Consider the following 17908-nt stretch of genomic DNA (forward strand, 5'->3'; position numbering starts at 1 on the left):
AATTCTCCGAAGCCTGCTTTTCTAATGGGACACGTAAGAGAGGACACCACTGAGGCGCGGCTTCCTAACGCGCATCCGATCGGGGAAAGCGCACTTCCGCTCCCCAGTTGGAGCGGGATGGCAGGCCTGGGTGGGGGAAGGGACAGGTCAGTGGAGAGGAGGGAGGGACCATATCCGGGAGAGAGGCAGCTTCCGACCAGTGGTCGCGCTTCCGTAGAGGCGCTTCCGGTGGCGGCAGCAGCAGCGGCTCTGGTGGTTCCGGGTGTCTTTGTCCCCCCGGTGTCGCGGCCCTGGCCCGCAGGTGGGTTGGGGGGCCTTCCGCCGCCCTTCTGCCTCTTCGCCCCTCCCCTGGCCGAGGGGCTGCGAGGGCCGGGCCTCGAAGATGAGCCGGGCGCGGAACGGGCCGAGCCCCCCTTCGGCCTGCAAGTTCCGTCTCCCTGGCAACGGTCTCGGCCCTGGGGGCGGGCGGGAGGAGGAGAAGCTGCGCGCCTTCGTCCTCCCACGGTGGCCTGGCCGCGGCCCGCCCCGGGAGACTCGGCGCCGGCGGCTGCTGAGGCGGGAGCCGAGGGCCGGGGAGTGCGGGAGCAAGAGGGCGGGCGCGCAGCCGGATTCACGTTCGGCCGTGCCACGGAGCTGTCTTCCCACCCGCCCGTCCGGGGAACAACGGGCCGGGCTTCCGGGGAGAGGGCCCACACCATCTCCTCTCCGGCAGCAGCAGCCTCCTCCATTTTTCCGGGCCTTGCGTGGAGCTCTTTGGCGGATGCATTGAATGAATGAATGTCATCGGGGTTCTTTCCAACCCTCCACTCTCCCCAGCCATCTGAGGGTGGCGTGGCATAGTGAGAGGAGATCTAAGTTGTCGGGAGATCTGGGTGTGAGTCCTAGTTTTGTACCTACCTGGTTATGTGGCCTCGGGCAAGTCTCAGTCCCTCCGAGCTTCAGTTTTCTTTTCGTTGAAAGAGTATAACAGTATCACCCACCGCTAGATTATTGTGAGGGCCGACTGGAACATTGTAATTTCTCCATTTCCTGCTCCTTTTCATATTCTCACCATCCGTCTCCTCCTTTCATTCTCAGTATCCATCTGTCCATTTTCCTTAAGATCCTTAGTTCCTTTTTGGGGGTAGATGGAAAATTTCCCTATGAGCTGTTAATTCATTTCTTTTCTGATTGAAGGTTTTCCCCCAAGACTCTGAAAGAGGACAGCATTCCCAATGTCCCAGTTTAAGCGCCAGCGGATCAACCCACTACCAGGGGGACGCAACTTCTCAGGTGATCACCTTTATCTCTACCTGGCCTAGTACTGGGAAGTGTGTGTTTTGGAGTTAGTCTTTCACAATGTGGCTTTTGGGGTTTCCCTGGTGGAGTGCAATTTGCTGCTGACTTTTCTCAGGAAAAAAACATGACCACAGTAGTTGTCGGCGAGACCCTGTGTGGGACATGCTTGGATCCACTTTGCTCTTTGGGTTTACTGTTTCCTCTAGCTGAATCTAGTGCTTAAGACGGTAGGTGCAGTTTCTGGATCGCTTCTGTGTTCCAATAGGCGCAGCTTCAACATCTCTTCTGGGTCCTCCTCCTGGTTTGCTCACTCCTCCTGTGGCCACAGACCTGTCCCAAAATGCCAGGCACCTTCAGGTAGGTTGGGCATCCTATCTAGTGAGTTTCGGGACTTCCCCAGCATGCATGGTTGCCCGAGGCTTTCAGTCTTACATCACAGTGTTCGTCCTTCCTGACGCTCCTGTCCTCGGCCAGTCCAGAGGCGACTAGACATCTGGGACTGGGGAGTCCTAGGTTCTGGCTCTAGGGAGATCTCTAGGGTGCTTCTTGGAATTAAAGAACTGGAAATCCTAGAAGAAGCTTATGACCCAAGAATCAGCATGACTCCCCACCCCCAGTAGATTGATTATGTCCACTGTACATATGCTTCCTTTTATATGTATGCTTCCTTCCATGGGAATCTGTGCAGTACTCTGATTGAGCTGGGGGTGGGGCGGGGTGGATGAACATGAGATGCTAATGGCAGAGCATGGACACATGCTCCCTATTCCCTTTAAACTGCACTCTTCTCTTATAGGGTGGAGAGAAGCAGCGGGTCTTCACTGGCATTGTTACCAGTTTGCATGACTACTTTGGGGTGGTGGATGAAGAGGTCTTTTTTCAGCTAAGGTAGGCTTGAGGCTGATCCCCTCTGGAAATGCTTATTGGATTCAGTTCTGTCACCATGCTGGTGGGTCCCCTGTAATGCCATTGCTTTGCTGTTGTCATGCAAGGTGTGGGAAATCTTGATGGCAAGGGCCTCATAGGGACAGTCAGGGTGGCTTGGCCAGGGTTTCTCTCCTGACTGGGTCTCCTGGCTTGTGTGCTGGCAGTGTGGTGAAGGGCCGGCTGCCCCAGCTGGGTGAGAAGGTGCTGGTGAAGGCTGCATACAACCCAGGCCAGGCAGTGCCCTGGAATGCTGTCAAGGTGCAAACGCTCTCCAACCAGGTATTCATCTCTCCTTGGCATGTTTATTGGAAAGGGGTGGGAGGGAACCTTACTTTGATCAAGGGGTTGGGGCTGCATCTCTCCAAGGTAGTGCACAGGTCAGCTATGGGATGCCCTGAATTTCCTGGTTACTGTCCTGCAGCCCCTACTGAAGTCCCCAGCACCTCCCCTTCTACATGTGGCAGCCCTGGGCCAGAAGCAAGGGATTCTGGGAGCCCAGCCCCAGCTGATCTTCCAGCCTCACCGGATTCCCCCACTCTTTCCTCAGAAGCGTGAGTACCAGTGGCATGGATATTGGGGGTGTGGCTTTATGGGGTACTCGGGATGAATGGACTTGTAACTGTTAGGTTGCTGCTCTCAGAATAGATGTGGGTATTTCATGCACTGGAAGAAAGGTACAGGAAAGCTGGGCAAATACTTAGGGGTTTTGAGTCACCAGCCATTTCCTTTCTGCAGCTCTGAGTCTCTTCCAAACATCCCACACACTTCATCTGAGCCACCTGAACAGATTTCCTGCCCGGGGCCCTCATGGACGATTGGATCCAGGCCGAAGGTAAGAGGATGATCGAGCAAGAAAGGAAAGGTGTTTTATTTTATTTGCCTCTAAGAGAATGTCCCTTTTTTTTTTTTTTTTTTGCCACCTGTTGACAATAACATTCTCTTTCTACAGCTAGATCCTAGGACTCCTTTACCCTGAAATAGGCTGATACATTGAGATGTATATACAAATATCAGAACGTCATCAGCTGGTTTAGCAAGTAGGGATTTGGTGTAATTCATTTTTCAAAGTATCACATTGAATTTTTTTAATATATAATTTTCCTTTTTATTTCTCGTGCATAAGATTGAGACACCAAGAATCAAAACTATCAAGAAAATAGTAATTGTCCAAAAAAAAGTAACTTTGTAGTGTATTTTTTAAATTGAAGCATAATTTACAATATTATACCAGTAGATTGGATATTTTTATATGTTACGAGGTGATCACCACAAGAGCTAGTTACCATCTGTCACCATACAAAGTTATTACTATGTTATTGAGTATGTTCTCTGTGCTGTATCCCCATGACTTGCTGTATAACTGGAAGTTTGTACCTCTTAATACCTTTTCACCTATTCTGCCCATTCCCCCCGACCTCCTCCCCTCTAGTGACCACCAGTATGTTCTCTATACGTGTGAGTCTGTTTCTGTTTTTTTATGTTTGTGTGTTTGTTTTGTCTTTTAGTTTCCTCCAGTGCATAATTTAATTCTTAGTATAAAATGTGTTTCTTTAATTACCCTGTACAGTTAGTTCAGTGGTGTGATAGACTGTGTGTGTTGCACTCTGCCCAGAAATCCAGGTCTGTGCCGTGGACATGCAGACATGGCCTTGTGTGGAGCAGGCGTGGTGGATTTGGGCCTTTGGGGCGTCCCAGGCCATCCTGTATCATCTGTGAGCGTTGGGGGCCGCCAGGAGGAGCACGCTGCCCGTTCTCTCTGCCTCACGTGTTCCTTATCCTGCCTCACTCTCTCCCTAAAAGCTTTTGTTTATATCCCTAGGGCTTACGCTCTAGACCAGTTTGCTTTTAAAGACTTTTTCTAGTTCTGTCCGTCTTCATTTTAATTTTTTATTATGAAAATTTCAAGTATAAGCATAGTAAGTAAAAGAGGATGATGAACCTTCATATACCCATCACCCAGCTTAAACAAGTATCCGTATCTGCCATTCTTTTTCATCGACTCCCTGCCTTGTACTTGATTTTTTTTTTTTAGGGTAGAATTTATTTAGGTTGATGTGCACAAATCTTAGATGGACAGTTTTGACAAATGGAAAATCCTGTGTGACTCTCACCCCTATTAAGATATAGAACATTTCCATCACTCTAGAAAGTGTTCTCATGTTCTAGTTCTCTTCTGAAATAAGAACTGTTCTGAGAAGGAAACAGCCCCCTATTCCCAGAGGCCGGTAGATTATTACATGGTAAGGGCTGAGAATGCAGTCCACTGAGAACATGTAAAAGGAGCATGGAGTTCCTCAGAGAAACAGTTCAGGCAAAGTGATGTAGCTAGTCTCTGTGCTGAAGCTACTGTTTGTTCCCTCGGGATAGGTCACGTGAACACTAAGGAGGCGGGAAAGCTTTGATTGTGTGGGATTGTTTTCCACAGTGTCTCTGCTTGCAACACTCTTTCATTCTCAAGTTACTGGTATACGTTTTGCATACACCCATCTTCTTGGTCTTCAGAATTTCCAAGGACTTTCCACCTCTCATTCTGTGAGTTTATTAAATGCTTCATTCAAAATCAACAGCAGGTGCCCTCAGGGATAATGTAGCCTGGGTGAAAATCAGTGGCTGCTATTGACTTTCTGCTTTAGGTTCACATCCAGCCTTTCTATATAGCCAGTTGCATTTGATTGTCCTGGACATGCCAAGCCCCGTGCAAGACCTATGTTCTGTTACTTTGGCCATAATGCTTCAGTGTCATGGCTTCTCGAGAAAGGAGACATGACCATTGGGAGGGAGATATTATCGTCAGTCAGTAGAGAGGATTTGCAGAGTCATTCTGCAAAGGGGGCAGTAGGAATGAGGTCACCCTGAGGGGGAACAACAATTTATAATGGAGTCACCCATGTTAGCGTCTGACTGGAAACCAGGTTTTACTTTGAACTTCAGGTTTTGGGAGGCAGGAAACAGCGTCTCCTTTGGATTGCTAATGCTGAACTACTGCGGTTTTTGACCAGGGCTATCCAGCTGGATATACCATCTCAGTATCCTGCTGAGGTTACGGAGCTGGCTTCCACTGGTCATGCCTTATAACCTGTTCCTGGCAATTCACAATAAGGGGAGAAAACTGCCCGTTGAGTTTACCTCTAAACTCAGTGGAACATCCACTTTAACTTGAGGTTGACAGCATTTACTGAAGAGTGCACTTCAGTCATGGGTGAGCTGAAGAGAGTTGTCAAAATGACTCTGGACAGTTCTTCTGTTAAGAGACACAGAGGCACTGACATCCCACAAGGGCAAGATCAGAAGGCAGCTTTTGGAGGGAGATGCTATGAACAAGGAAATTACCCAGGCAGGAATATGAGAAAAGAAGAAAAACTTCGTGTTAAATATAATCAGGTTTGTTACTCAGGGGTGTGATGACTAGGGAAACAACCCAGGCAGGTCTAAAGGGAGAGAGTAGACACCTTCTGGTAAATACAATCAACTCAGCATTACCTCAGCACGAAGAATTGACAATTGATTTTATTCCCCTTGCTCCCTTGCTCATGGGGTTTTTTCCCATTATCATTATGGCATTTTATGATGGTCTAAAGGTTTTTTTCTCTTCTATTATTTTTTTTATTGCCCCCATAACATAGTGATACTATAATAAGTGATTTATTACAAAAATGTATAAAGTAGTGCATGCTATTACATAAAGTTAAAAATACTATAAAAATATATCATTCCCTCTTTCCCTTTAAAGGTAGCCATTTAAAAACGTTTAAAGTATAGTTGATTTACAATATTGTATTAGTTCCAGGTGTACAACATAGCAGTTGTACTCCATTTAAAGTTATAAAATGTTGGCTATATTCCCTGTGCTGTGCATTACGCCTTTGTATCTTATTTATTTTGTACATAGTAGTTTGTACCTCTTAATCTCTTACCCTTATCTTCCCCCCATCCCCAAGGTAGCCATTCTTAAAGACCTTTAGAAAATAATTTTGAAAAGCAAATTTACTTTCTGCCACTTTTTCCCCCCGTGTTCTTTTCTAGTCTTTATCTATATATATGCATACTTTTTATAATTTAAATCTTTGAGTTCAGATTTTTTTATACGTTCTTATCGAACATCTGTTCCATATTGCACTGTAATCCTCATAATTGTTTTAATGGCTGTATGATTACTGTACTTATTTACTATGAAAATTCAGGATTGCTAGATACACGTGGTTTTTTTTTTTTTTAATATAAATTTATTTATTTATTTTATTTTTGGCTGTGCTGGGTCTTTCTCTAGTTGCGGCAAGCGGGGGCTACTCCTCATTGCGGTGCGCGGACTTTTCATTGCGGTGGCTTCTCTTGTTGCAGAGCACGGGCTCTAGGCACAGGGGCTTCAGTAGTTGTGTCACGCGGGCCCTAGAGCGCAGGCTCAGTAGTTGTGGCAGACGGGCTTAGTTGTGCCGCGGCATGTGGGATCTTCCCGGACCAGGGCTCGAAGCCGTGTCCCCTGTATTGGCAGGAGGATTCTTAACCACGGCGCCACCAGGGAAGTCCCACACGTGGTTTTCTTACTTGGCTTGAATTTTTTCTACTATATATATAACCTCTTTTCTTCTTCTGAATTAACTTCCTTGGAATAAATTTTTAAGAGTGAAATTACTGGATCAAAGGGTTTCAGTATTTTTATGACTCTAATGTGTAGTGTTAAGGGTTTTTACCAGAACTGTCTCTTTTTTTTTTTTTTTTTTTTTTGCAGTACGCGGGCCTCTCACTGTTGTGGCCTCTCCCATTGCGGAGCACAGGCTCCGGACGCGCAGGCCCAGCGGCCATGGCTCACGGGCCCAGCCGCTTCGCGGCATGTGGGATCCTCCCAGACCAGGGCAGGAACCCGCGTCCCTTGCATCGGCAGGTGGACTCTCAACCACTGCGCCACCAGGGAAGCCCCAGAACTGTCTCTTTTAATGAAACTTGACAGAACCCGTAGCATGGTGCCATATGTATATATATCTCAGTAAAAAAAAATAATCAGTTAAATTCTTTTTCTCATTTCAAAAAATTATATTAAATATAAGAAAATTTTCATCACCTTTATCTGTCAGAGGTATCCACCATTAATATTTTACTTCTTTTTAAAGGTGTTTTGGCACATTTGAGGCACTACTGTATATATAGTGTTCCATATAATTCTTTTTGTTTAACATGAATGGTTTTGTGTTATTAAAAGCATTTAAATATCCATCTTAATGTCTTTTATAACACTCTTATATGACCGTTAGCATGGCTTCTTTATCTTTAAAGTTGGGGATTCAGATTGTTTCCAGTTCTTTTTAGGCCAGTATGTACTGAATCTGTATGTAACAGTGTGGTCTCTTCCTTCTGGTAATGGATCAACCTCCAGCGATGACTATGACTCCAAGAAACGCAAACAGCGCGCTGGTGGAGAGCCTTGGGGTGCTAAGAAACCAAGGCATGACCTGCCTCCTTACCGAGTCCATCTCACTCCCTACACTGTGGACAGGTGAGTGGCGAGGCTGGGGTGGGGGCTGAGACTTGTAGCTGGTAACAGTTTCTTGTGTAAGCGAGATATAGCCTGGGAGTAAGAGTGTGTGTGTGTGTGCGCGCTCATGACCTTTTTGTTTCATTTTTGTTTTTTATTGTGACAGATTTTTTTACTTCAAAATCTCAAGTTCTGACCAGCATAGCACCACTGACATGGGTACCCCTGATAGAACTTTATGATTTGATCACCAGAAATTGTTATGCCAGGCTATCATTAAGGCTTATCAATCAAAATCCAGGTGCCCAGTACCAGTTGTAAGTCAGGTAGAAACTGTGGGTCATAGGAAACCTGGGACTGGTTTCCCAGGGAAGCTCTAAGTTATTGTTTAAGTGCTGCAGCATGTATGAGGTCACTGGCCTACAAGCTTACTTCTCACACGTAGAAACTGATGGACTGAGAGGTAGGTGAGCAATTCCAGATTCCATCTAGCATGGGAGATGCGGGGCTTCAGCTGCTGTATTAGAGATGAGGCCCCAAAACCAAGTCCACCTACGTCCGAGCTGAGGTGAGGGCAGCCTCCTGGCACCTCCTCCTCAAGGTGGCAGGGAAGGAGGGCTGCCACTGCTCTTCCCTTGTCACCGCTTCCTCTCCCCAGGCCCAGGCAGGGCCTCTTATTCTCCATGCTGACCCACCTGCCCAAGGTTAATCTGATGAGATACTGGTCCCCACATCATCCCCGCTGGAGGGGTGAATATAGAGCCTCCTCATGTGGTCAGAACATGACTGCTAACAATTAGCCACACACACACAGCTGTGGTTTTTTTCCTAAAACACAACTGGAAACCTATTGTACATACTGTTCAGCACTTTGCTTTTTCACTTGTCTTGGAATTTATTCTACGTTAAAGTTTATTAGACTGATCTCATTCTTTTTAGCAACTGCACAGCATTCTACTAAATGGATGGACCAGAATTTATTTAACCAGTTCTCCATTTTTAGTCTTTAATTATCCTAAACATTGTTGTAATAATAAACATCCTTCTCTATACATCTGCGTGGACAGGTGCAAGCATTTTATTGAGCTCAATTCCTAGAAAGGGAGTAGCTGGCTCACAGGTCTGTCAGCCTTGACAGATATTGCCAGGCCTCTCACAGAGGCGGTATCGGTTTACGTTCTCACACGAGGTGTGAGGTTCTTGCACCCCCAGCCTTTGCCAACACTGTTATCCAGCTTTGTGATCTTTGTCAGTCTGATAGGTGAAAAGTGATACTGTGATTTGAATTTAATTATGAGTGAGATTGAGCATGTTTTCATGAGCTTCTAAGTCTCATTTCTTTTTCTAAGTTATCTGTTGCTGTCAGTTTTTCCAGTTTTCTCTTAGACTTGTGAACTTTGTTAGTGACTTGTGGGTTCCTTTTATATAAGACAGTGACCCTTTTCTCTGTCACATATTGCAGATGTCTTTTTTTTTTTCCTTCCCCAGACTGACTTTATTTTGCCACTAGAGGTTGTAACATTTTAGTGGTCAAGTCTGATCCATTTTTATCTTTTCAGAAGTGTCTTACTTAGAAAGCTCTTCTTTTCTCAGATTATAAAATCATCTGCTCCCTTTTTCTTTCAAGTCTTTTATGGTTCTAGTTTTAAAAATAATTTAGTCTTTGCTCAATCTGGAATTCCCTGCTTTCTTCCCATAGCTCCACCTGTGACTTCTTAGAACTCCAGCGCCGTTACCGCACCCTGCTGGTTCCCTCAGATTTTCTGGCTGTGCATCTGAGCTGGCTGTCGGCCTTCCCTCTGAGCCAGCCCTTTTCCCTCCATCATCCAAGCCGCATCCAGGCATCTTCTGAGAAGTTGCCAGCTCCAGACGCTGGTGCTGAGCCCACGCCCACAGACAGTGACCCTGCTTACAGTTCCAAGGTGAGTTGGCTGGGCTCCTGCCTCTTTGTCCTGTTGCTGGAGGCTGAGAAAGTTCTCGAGTGTCCCCTTTGTGCCGTCCCTACCAGGTACTGCTGCTCTCTTCCCCGGGGTTGGAGGAATTGTATCGTTGTTGCATGCTCTTCGTGGATGACATGGCTGAGCCAAGGGAGACGCCAGAACATCCTCTGAAGCAAATTAAAGTAAGAGCTGGAGCCCAGGAGGCAAGACTCACTCATTGATGATGTTCAGTTCCTGTCAGCTCAGCTCCTGCTCAGGAACTCATAGAAACGGGGTTTTGGGGCTGAGATACCAGTCGTTTTACCAGGAGGACAGCATGGCTGAGAGATGTTCTTTCTTATCAGAATTATGTGGGGTTCACATTCATGGATAGAGATACCCCTCCCGCCCCCAGTGTGGCGGACCCTTTGTTCCCCACTGGTGGCAGGTTGCCTCCCTGTGGGAGACCCATGTGACTGGTTTTTCATTTCTTACCCCTGGTCTCTTTCTGCAGTTTTTGCTGGGCCAGAAAGAAGAGGAGGTAGTGTTGGTGGGGGGCGAGTGGTCTCCTTCTCTGGACGGCCTCGACCCCAAGGGCGACCCGCAGGTGCTCGTCCGCACTGCCATCCGCTGCGCGCAAGCCCAGACTGGCATCGACTTGAGTGCCTGCACCAAGTGGTGAGTGGCTGCCTGACCTGTTGTCTGTGGCTGCCCAGTGAGCTGGCGAGACCCTGCAGGGAGCCAGGCTCCTGCTGGGCCTTTCTGACCTGTTAGTCCCCGTCTGTTCCCTAGTCCCTGCTGACCACACACCCCCTCCAGCCCTCGCAGTGGTCGTGAGCATGGTGAGGGGTGTGTAAGTGTGTTGAAGGCCAGCGGACCCTCCAAGGCTCGTCAGATGTGGCCCCACGGCCACATTGCGGGCTCCTTCTTGTTGCCATGGCACCTCGGATAGTGGTTGTCTGCTTGCTTGTCTCTCCCCACTGGCTAAGCATTTCTCGAGGACTTGGTCTATGTCTGTTATGTCTGTACTGTCAGACCTTGGCACACAGTATGTGTTCAGTAAACGCTGATTGGAAACTGAAGCCCTCGTGAACGTCATGGGTCACTACTGCATTTTTCCTTTTGCTGTGAGCAGGTGGCGCTTTGCTGAGTTTCAGTACCTGCAGCTGGGACCCCCGAGGCGGCTCCAGACCGTGGTGGTGTACCTGCCGGACATCTGGACCATCATGCCTACTTTGGAAGAGTGGGAGGCCCTGTGCCAGCAGAAAGCTGCAGAGGCAGCTCCCCCGCCCCAGGAGGTGCCAGTGGTGAGGCCGAGCCTTACGAACACGTGGGGAAATTAGGGGCCCTAACCCCTGGACCCAGATGGTCATAGCTCTTGACTTTTCGTCACAGGAAACAGAGCCTACAGAACAGGCAGCTGATGCATCAGAGCAGGCAGCAGACACCTCTAAACAGAATGCAGAGAATCCAGAGGTCACTGCACAGCAGGAAATGGACACCGATCTCCCAGAGGCCCCTCCACCCCCTCTAGAACCTGCTGTCATGGCACGCCCCAGCTGTGTAAATCTGTCCATCCATAGTATCGTGGAGGACCGGAGGCCAAAAGAAAGGATCTCTTTTGAGGTAGGTGTAGGAGTCTGGGGGCTGTGGGGCAGGGTGTATAGGATGGCGGGGTTTGGAACACCCCATTTTTTGATGCTCGTGACCCCTTGTTGCCTCTTCCACCAGGTGATGGTGTTGGCTGAGCTGTTTCTGGAGATGCTGCAGAGGGATTTTGGCTATAGGATTTATAAGATGCTGCTGAGCCTTCCTGAAAAGGTCGTGGCCGCACCTGAACCTGAGAAGGAGGAGGCGGCCAAGGAGGAAGAAGCGGTCAAGGAGGAGGCCAAGGAGTCCAAGGATGAGGTACAGAGTGAGGGCACAGCTGCCGAGTCAGATGCCCCGCCGGTGAGTACCTCTGCCCCCGTGCACGGGCACTGGGGCTGCACATGGTAATGCTTTACAGAACTGGGGCGCTGTCTGGCACCAGCGCTGCTCGGAGTGCTTTAGGGGTCTCCTCTCATCACCCCTCGCTCACTGCACGCATGCTCTGTGACCCTGGTGTGACTCAGGTGCGGGGCGCTTAACTCTCCCACGTGGCCACGCAGCCCGGAGGTGGTTGGTGTACCTGGGAGAAGGGAGGCGGGCCTGGAGCAGCGAAGGGAGGCGTGGTTGACACGGCAGCACGGAAGTCCCCATTAATAGGAATGCTTTGACGGTACAGGTGTTTTGATCACCTGACGGTTAACTAGAACACTGCATTTTCTTAAACCTTTCTAAAGTACGTGGGTCTTCTTGCCTAAATACTGTCAAGTAAACAAATTTCTTACGGGACTGAGATTGACTCTTGAGCAAAGTCCCAGGTGTCTGGAGCTCGCCCCGGTCTGCTCTGTGACCCCCACGTAACGAAGTATGTTAAATGAGACGTTGCGTATGCGCCTTTGGCGCGGTGCCTGAGCACGGCTGACGCACAGATGTTAACCGTTGTTATTGTTGGTTAGTCACAGGGGCAGTTCCTCTCATCATCTTGGTCTGCTTCTCCTAGAAGGAAGACGGGCTTTTGCCCAAACCCCCATCTTCTGGGGGAGAGGAAGAAGAGAAACCCCGGGGCGAGGTGTCTGAGGACCTCTGCGAGATGGCCCTGGACCCCGAACTGCTGCTGCTGAGGGACGATGGGGAGGAGGAGTTCGGTATGTCTGGCGCCTGCCCCGGGTGGCGGCGTCCTGGCTGGCTCTGTGGCTCCCGTCCTGGCTGTGTGTGGAGCCAGTCCGGGCCTGCGTGCTCCCAGCTCCAAGTTCACCTTTCTGTAGCAGGGGCCAAGCTGGAGGATTCCGAGGTCCGGTCGGTTGCCTCGAATCAGTCAGAGATGGAGTTCTCATCCCTTCAGGACATGGTGAGACCTCTGTGCCTCTCTGGCTCTCAGTGACAGGGAAGCTTAGCAAGGCCTCTGACTCACTCCTGGGAAAGGGGCGCTTTTCCTGAATGACCTCTGGCATCTTCTGATTGACGAAAGACGAAAGGTGGTTCTTGGCTTACGGGATGGCATGCTCGTAGGATCCAGGAGAGCACTTCGGTATCTCCGTCAGGGCGGATGTGAGCGAGCTGTCTGACCTGGGAGCACCCAAGGTTCCTCTGTGTGTGACAGCCCCTGGGGCGAAAATGCCCCAAAGAGGCCCTTGGTTACAGGCCAAGGGACTTGCCTGGCCCAGGGTCAGGTCTCTAACTGGAAGGGTGTGAGTGAGTGTGTCAGCCAAGCTGCTTGATTTTTTTGTTTTTTTTTAAACTTTTCTTTTTATATTGGAGTCTAGCCAATTATCGATGTAGTGGTAGTTTCAGGTGCACAGCAGAGGGACTCAGCCATTCATGTACATGTATCCATGCTCCCCCAAACTCCCCTCCCATCCAGGCTGCCACATAACATTGAGCAGAATTCCCTGTGCTATATACAGTAGGTCCTTGTTGGTCATCCATTTTAAATATCAAGCGGCTTGATTTTATAAGGGCTTCGTCCTGGGTGATTTAGCATCAAGGGACCTGTTTGTAAATCCTGTTCATCCTTGTTTCTCTTTTAGCCCAAGGAGCTGGACCCCTCTCCTGTGCTCCCTCTGGACTGTCTTCTTGCTTTTGTCTTCTTTGATGCCAACTGGTGTGGCTACTTGCATCGGCGAGACTTGGAGAGGATCCTGCTTACCCTTGGGCTCCGGCTCAGCGCAGAGCAGGTGCTTTCTCATGCCCCGCCCTAGGCCTCTCTGAGATGCCTCGCCCGACATCCTCGTGTGCATGCGCGGCTCGGGATGCTGTGGTTCTAGGTTCTTGCACGCCATCGTGGGGGGACTTGCACCTTCTCATCCGTGGGCATCTTGGGTGTGTGCTTCCTACAGGCCAAACAGCTGGTCAGCAGGGTGGTGGCCCAGAACATCTGCCAGTATCGGAGCCTTCAGTACAGCCGCCCGGAGGGCCCGGACGGGGGGCTCCCCGAGGAGGTGCTCTTCGGTGCGTACCGTGCTCTGCGGCCTTCTGGGGACGGCGGAGCAGGCTGCTCTCTCCCGGGACCGTCCCTGAGTCTCTTCGCGGCCCTTCTAGGGAACCTGGATCTGCTACCTCCTCCTGGGAAGAGTGCCAAGCCGGGCGCGGCCCCTGTGGAGCACAAGGGCCTGGTGTCCCACAACGGCAGCCTCATCAACGTGGGGAACCTGCTGCAGCGTGCGGAGCAGCAGGACAGCGGGCGGCTCTACCTGGAGAACAAGATTCACACACTGGAGCTGAAGCTGGGTGAGTGGCTGGCCGCGCGGGGACCTGTCACGGCCCGGCGCAGACGCGAGGAGCCGAGCGGGAGGCCCGCCCCTCAGCCTCCAGGCCTCTGGCCCTACACTCCCCTCCTTAGCTTGGCAGCCTTTCCTGTCTTCCCCCGCCAGAGGAGAGCCATAACCGCTTCTCAGCCACTGAAGTGACGAATAAGACGCTGGCCGCAGAAATGCAGGAGCTGAGAACCCGGCTGGCTGAGGCTGAGGATACGGCCCGGACGGCGGAGCGACAGAAGCACCAGCTTCAGCGGCTGCTACAGGAGTTCCGAAGGCGCCTGACCCCCCTGCAGCTTGAGGTGCAGCGGATGGTTGAAAAGGTGAGCCTCCTGGGAGAGCCGGCCGCCGGGCGGGGAGGCTGGGTCAGGGCAGCCGGCACGGGGCCGGGCCCAGGTTTGCCTCGCCTCCGCCTCCTTCCTGGTTTCTTATGGAATCGATCAGTCAGCAGCTGGCACGCTGGAGTCTCCCAGGAGGAAGTGCTCAGTAGTCCTCGGATCTCGGCCCTTCCTCTGAGTCCTGATTCTCGTGACATCTGTTTCAAACAGGCAGACAGCTGGGTAGAGAAGGAGGAGCCAGCACCTAGCAACTGAGGGGCCTGGTGCAGGAGCTGCCATCCTGTGAGGTCAGCGATGGAGCCTGCTGAAGTTAGAGCCCTTTTGGTTCTAGAAGGAAGCTGGAGCAGGACCTGGGAGCCATAGGCAGGGGTGACTGACCCCTGCGCTCGGCCTCTGTAGAGGAGCTCAGGCCGTCAGGGTGGGGTCTGTCTGTGCCGTGTGGGACGGGTGAGTGAGGAAGCCGGTTCCACTTGCAACTAAATCCAACATCTTCTGCACCCCTCGAATGTCATTTTGCCCTCTACCTTGGGATTCCTCCTGGGGCCCTTTCGTCTTGTGCTTTCTCCTGTCCTCTTCCAGTTTAGAATAAGACAGGGGAGGAAAAGGCTTTTTGAGTCTGTCATAAGGTCTGATGCCAATAAACTGAAGAAACAGACGCGGAAGCTGGCTGGGGGTAAGAGCCCCTTCCTCCGGATGGCACAAATCCTGCCAGGTTTCAGGAGCAGGTTCTGGGGGGAAGGGTCTCCCGCGGCCATTGCAGGAACAGAGTCAGTCAGTGCTAGCGAGCGTGTAGCGGTGGGCAGTGTTCGGCAGTGAACACTGTTCCAGCCACCCCAGACTTGCCAGAAGAAACCAGCACCTCTTTTCCCTGGCTCCCCGTGTTCAGAATGTGGTATTTGGCTCTGGCCCAGCCTTTTCCCTGTTCCCCATAAGTCTCGCCTCTTTCCATAATCCGTGGTTTCAGTTTGACTTTGTATATAAAGTGTTCTGTTTTGGTTTTTTTTTTTTTGGCTTTTTGTTTTTTAAATAAACCAAAGTCAAAACAAAGTGTCCTGGTAACTCTCCCCTCGCTCCTCTTCTGGGTCTGCCTGTGCTCCGCCCTCCTCCCAACCCTCAGCGCAGTCTCTGCTCCATGCAGGTGTCACCTCCAGGTGGGGGGGTGGCGGTGCAGCTCTGGGCTCTGCTGCCTGCTGCTCAGGAGAGGGGCCGCCGCGGGGTCTGGGAAGGACTCGGGGTGGCTCCTCCCCTCCTCTCTTTAGTTACGGCACAACAATATACGGACATTTTATTGAAAACTTTTTACTTGGAAAAATAAAATCCCAAATAATCAGGTGAGACATAAACCCACTGTTGTGGCTCTGAGGCCTGTGACTCGGTCTGTGACATTTTGTGGGGTAGGCTGTTGACACGCGTTGAGTCCCAGCTTCCTAGGGAAGCTGCAAGACTTGGGGCTCTGCCCTGCAGTTGACCCAAAGCCTAGAAGTGGGCAGAGCCGGCCGCTGTCTTGCCGAGAGGCTGGGGTGAGGCGCCCGTTGCGGCTGGGAGACCGTGGCTTTCACGTTGCCCAGGGCAGTGTCGAGGCCTCTCCCAGAAAAGGCGAGTCTGAGGTGAAAAGGCAGCGAGGGTGGGTGACTCCCCAGGGTGGCCCTTTTGGAGGTAGACGTGATCCCAACCGTGCAAGCCAGGCTAAGACCTCAAGGGAGCAGACAAGAGCCCAGGCTCTGGCCCTAGGCCAGGATGCACTTTGGACGGTTCTTTAGGGACTAAGACAGTCTACACTGCTTACCTGTCTGTGGGTTCTTGCTACGAGTGGGGAGGCGAGAGCCTGCTCGGGGCTCCTGGTGCCAGGCTCATTCCCAAGGGCTGGGGTGGTGCAGCAGGAGTGCCGCTATCCCTGTCCTCCCAAGCAAGGGCCCTTTGCTGCCTGACGCCCGAGCCTGAGCTCGTGAAGCGTAGGCTGGAGAGGCCGACTTGTGTTCCAGAGTCTTCGAGGGCTGGGCTCAGTCATCGGCCACGATGGAGAGGGCTCTGAGCTCGCTCAGTCTGGCCTCGTTCTCCCGCTCCCGCTGCTCGTCAGGACGGCCGGGCTGGGCAAGCTGCTGGGTCAGGTCTCCGAAGATCTTGTGCATTTCCGAGTAGTACACGACCTGGGGTGGGGACGGGAGGAGGTGAGCGGTGGGGGCTCCAGGGTACCAGCCCCCCGGGCACGGCGGGTGGGTGGGCGGAGGGCCGGAGCCTGTGGGAAGCGGAGCGCAGGGCTGGACTCCACTCTCCCTCCACCACCGCCCCTCCCCTTGAGCTGCGTGGCAACCACAGACCCGGGTCCTTCAGGAACATTCACTGCCCGCTGCCTGGGTGGCAGAGGGAGCGACGGGTCCTTGGTGAGGCGCGGGGCTCGGGGGGGCTCTGCCTTCGAGCTCTTCAGGCAGCTGAGGGGGAAGGGCTGGGGGGGGTGTGGGTCCTCGGCGGGTCCTGGGGGCGCCAGTGAGTCAGGCCCTGTGACCAGGGGCTAACTGCTTTACAGAAGCTAGGAGAAGCTCTCATCCGTGGGAGAGGGCACAGCAGCTCCCAAAGCCCTGGGCCAGCCTTAGAAGTAAAGGTGAGAGAGGGGACACGGTTCTAGCCTCCGTCCCTTCCCAGCTCATCCCACCGCCATTCACGGCCTTAGCTGCAGAGCCAGGGAAGCAGGGCCCAGAGGCCAGGCTCACTTCCATGTTTCCCTCTGCACAGACACCAGAGGTGGGATGGGAGAGGCGCACAGGAACGAGGCGGGGGCGGGCCGAGGAATGGGGGGACCCATGGGCAGCCCTCAGGTGGCTGAGGGCTGAGCAGGCCCAGGGGAGGAGGGCAGGGACCATTTCTGCCTCAGTCTCCACCTCACGACCAAATGAAGTCACGTACTTTCAAGAAAGTGTGCCACACCACTCAAACACCCCTGCGTGTTACCGTCTCCAGCTCCGAGTCGTCTCTGGGGAGAAGGAACTCTTCTCTAGCAACCTGGAGGGCCATTACTGGCCAGGCCAGGCCATGTCTTCCACACTCCCGCAGCTGGGCTGACGGGGAGCTAAATCAAGGTCTCCAAACAGGGTCGTCACCTGAGGGGACGGGCCCGGGCTAGTGCTGGGCGGGGGGGAGCGGGATGGCCCCCCCCCCCCCACAGCTCCCTGCCCTGAGCCGCACTGCGCAGGCTGAGTCACTAGGAATGCTCACTTCTCCAGTGACTAACGGCAGCAGCAGCCGCGGGAGGGGGAGGCTGGCGCTGACGAGGCGGTAAACAACCCTCCGCCACCCCGCTGCCTGGTTACAGGGTAGCCCTGGCTCCCAACCTGGGCAGCCTGGAGCTGTCTCCTGCGAGCGACAGGGTGGAGGGGGCAGGGCAGGGGGCTGCGGGTCTGGGAGCAGCGGCACAGGACAGGGAAGTCACAGGTCTCCTGAAACCCACCGTCCCCGGCCCAGGGCGAAGCTGCTGAAAGGAAGCCCGCACCGCCAGGGGCAGTGCTCTGGGGGCCAGCGTGGGAACCTTCCATGTCCCTGTGCACGTAGCTCTCTGCCTCGTTTTCCCTGAGCCCCTGGGGACACGGTCACTAACGAGTCCCCGATCCAACATTAATCCTGCTCAGGGGTCCCTATCCCAAGTGT

General features: G+C 52.2%; 2 protein-coding genes across 13 annotated transcripts in view; one reads left to right on the forward strand and one right to left on the reverse strand.

Annotated features, from left to right (window-relative positions):
- The first annotated feature begins 170 nt into the window (after positions 1 to 170).
- On the forward strand, positions 171 to 15316 carry CCAR2 (cell cycle and apoptosis regulator 2). 9 transcript variants are annotated; one of them, XM_081236702.1, is made up of 21 exons: positions 171 to 301; positions 1177 to 1272; positions 1544 to 1635; positions 2075 to 2166; positions 2370 to 2484; positions 2627 to 2756; positions 2941 to 3037; positions 7574 to 7693; positions 9372 to 9594; positions 9681 to 9794; positions 10106 to 10269; positions 10727 to 10898; positions 10987 to 11217; positions 11323 to 11541; positions 12179 to 12323; positions 12444 to 12526; positions 13206 to 13352; positions 13515 to 13626; positions 13717 to 13905; positions 14049 to 14254; positions 14480 to 15316. In XM_081236702.1, exons 2-21 carry the CDS (start codon positions 1215 to 1217, stop codon positions 14522 to 14524), a joined length of 2754 nt encoding a protein of 917 aa, XP_081092828.1. In that variant the 5' UTR covers positions 171 to 301; positions 1177 to 1214; the 3' UTR covers positions 14525 to 15316. The 9 variants fall into 9 exon arrangements, with proteins under 9 accessions (XP_081092828.1, XP_081092829.1, XP_081092830.1 ...); XM_081236703.1 differs by having other exon boundaries at positions 12447 to 12526; XM_081236704.1 differs by having other exon boundaries at positions 10727 to 10889.
- The window catches only part of BIN3 (bridging integrator 3), a 45983-nt gene continuing 42382 nt past the window's right edge, over positions 14308 to 17908 (reverse strand). For 2 of the 4 annotated variants that reach the window (XM_081236707.1, XM_081236708.1), the window contains one exon: positions 15426 to 16416. In XM_081236707.1, the coding sequence (XP_081092833.1) occupies positions 16270 to 16416 (147 nt within the window). In that variant the 3' untranslated portion in view covers positions 15426 to 16269. Of the gene's footprint in view, positions 14467 to 15425; positions 16417 to 17908 lie in introns of those variants that run through there. The other 2 variants (XR_014016037.1, XR_014016038.1) reach the window with 2 other exon arrangements.

The sequence above is a fragment of the Mesoplodon bidens genome, assembly GCF_964165515.1.
Source record: "Mesoplodon bidens genome assembly, chromosome: 6".
Classification (NCBI taxonomy): domain Eukaryota; kingdom Metazoa; phylum Chordata; class Mammalia; order Artiodactyla; family Ziphiidae; genus Mesoplodon; species Mesoplodon bidens.

Coding starts and splice junctions, on each gene's coding strand:
- CCAR2 (XM_081236696.1), top strand. CDS start 1,215: ATGTCCCAGTTTAAGCGCCAGCGGATCAACCCACTACCAGGGGGACGC. Junction 3,038..7,573: donor CGATTGGATCCAGGCCGAAG/GTAAGAGGATGA, acceptor ATCAACCTCCAG/CGATGACTATGACTCCAAGA. Junction 13,353..13,514: donor TCCGGCTCAGCGCAGAGCAG/GTGCTTTCTCAT, acceptor TGCTTCCTACAG/GCCAAACAGCTGGTCAGCAG.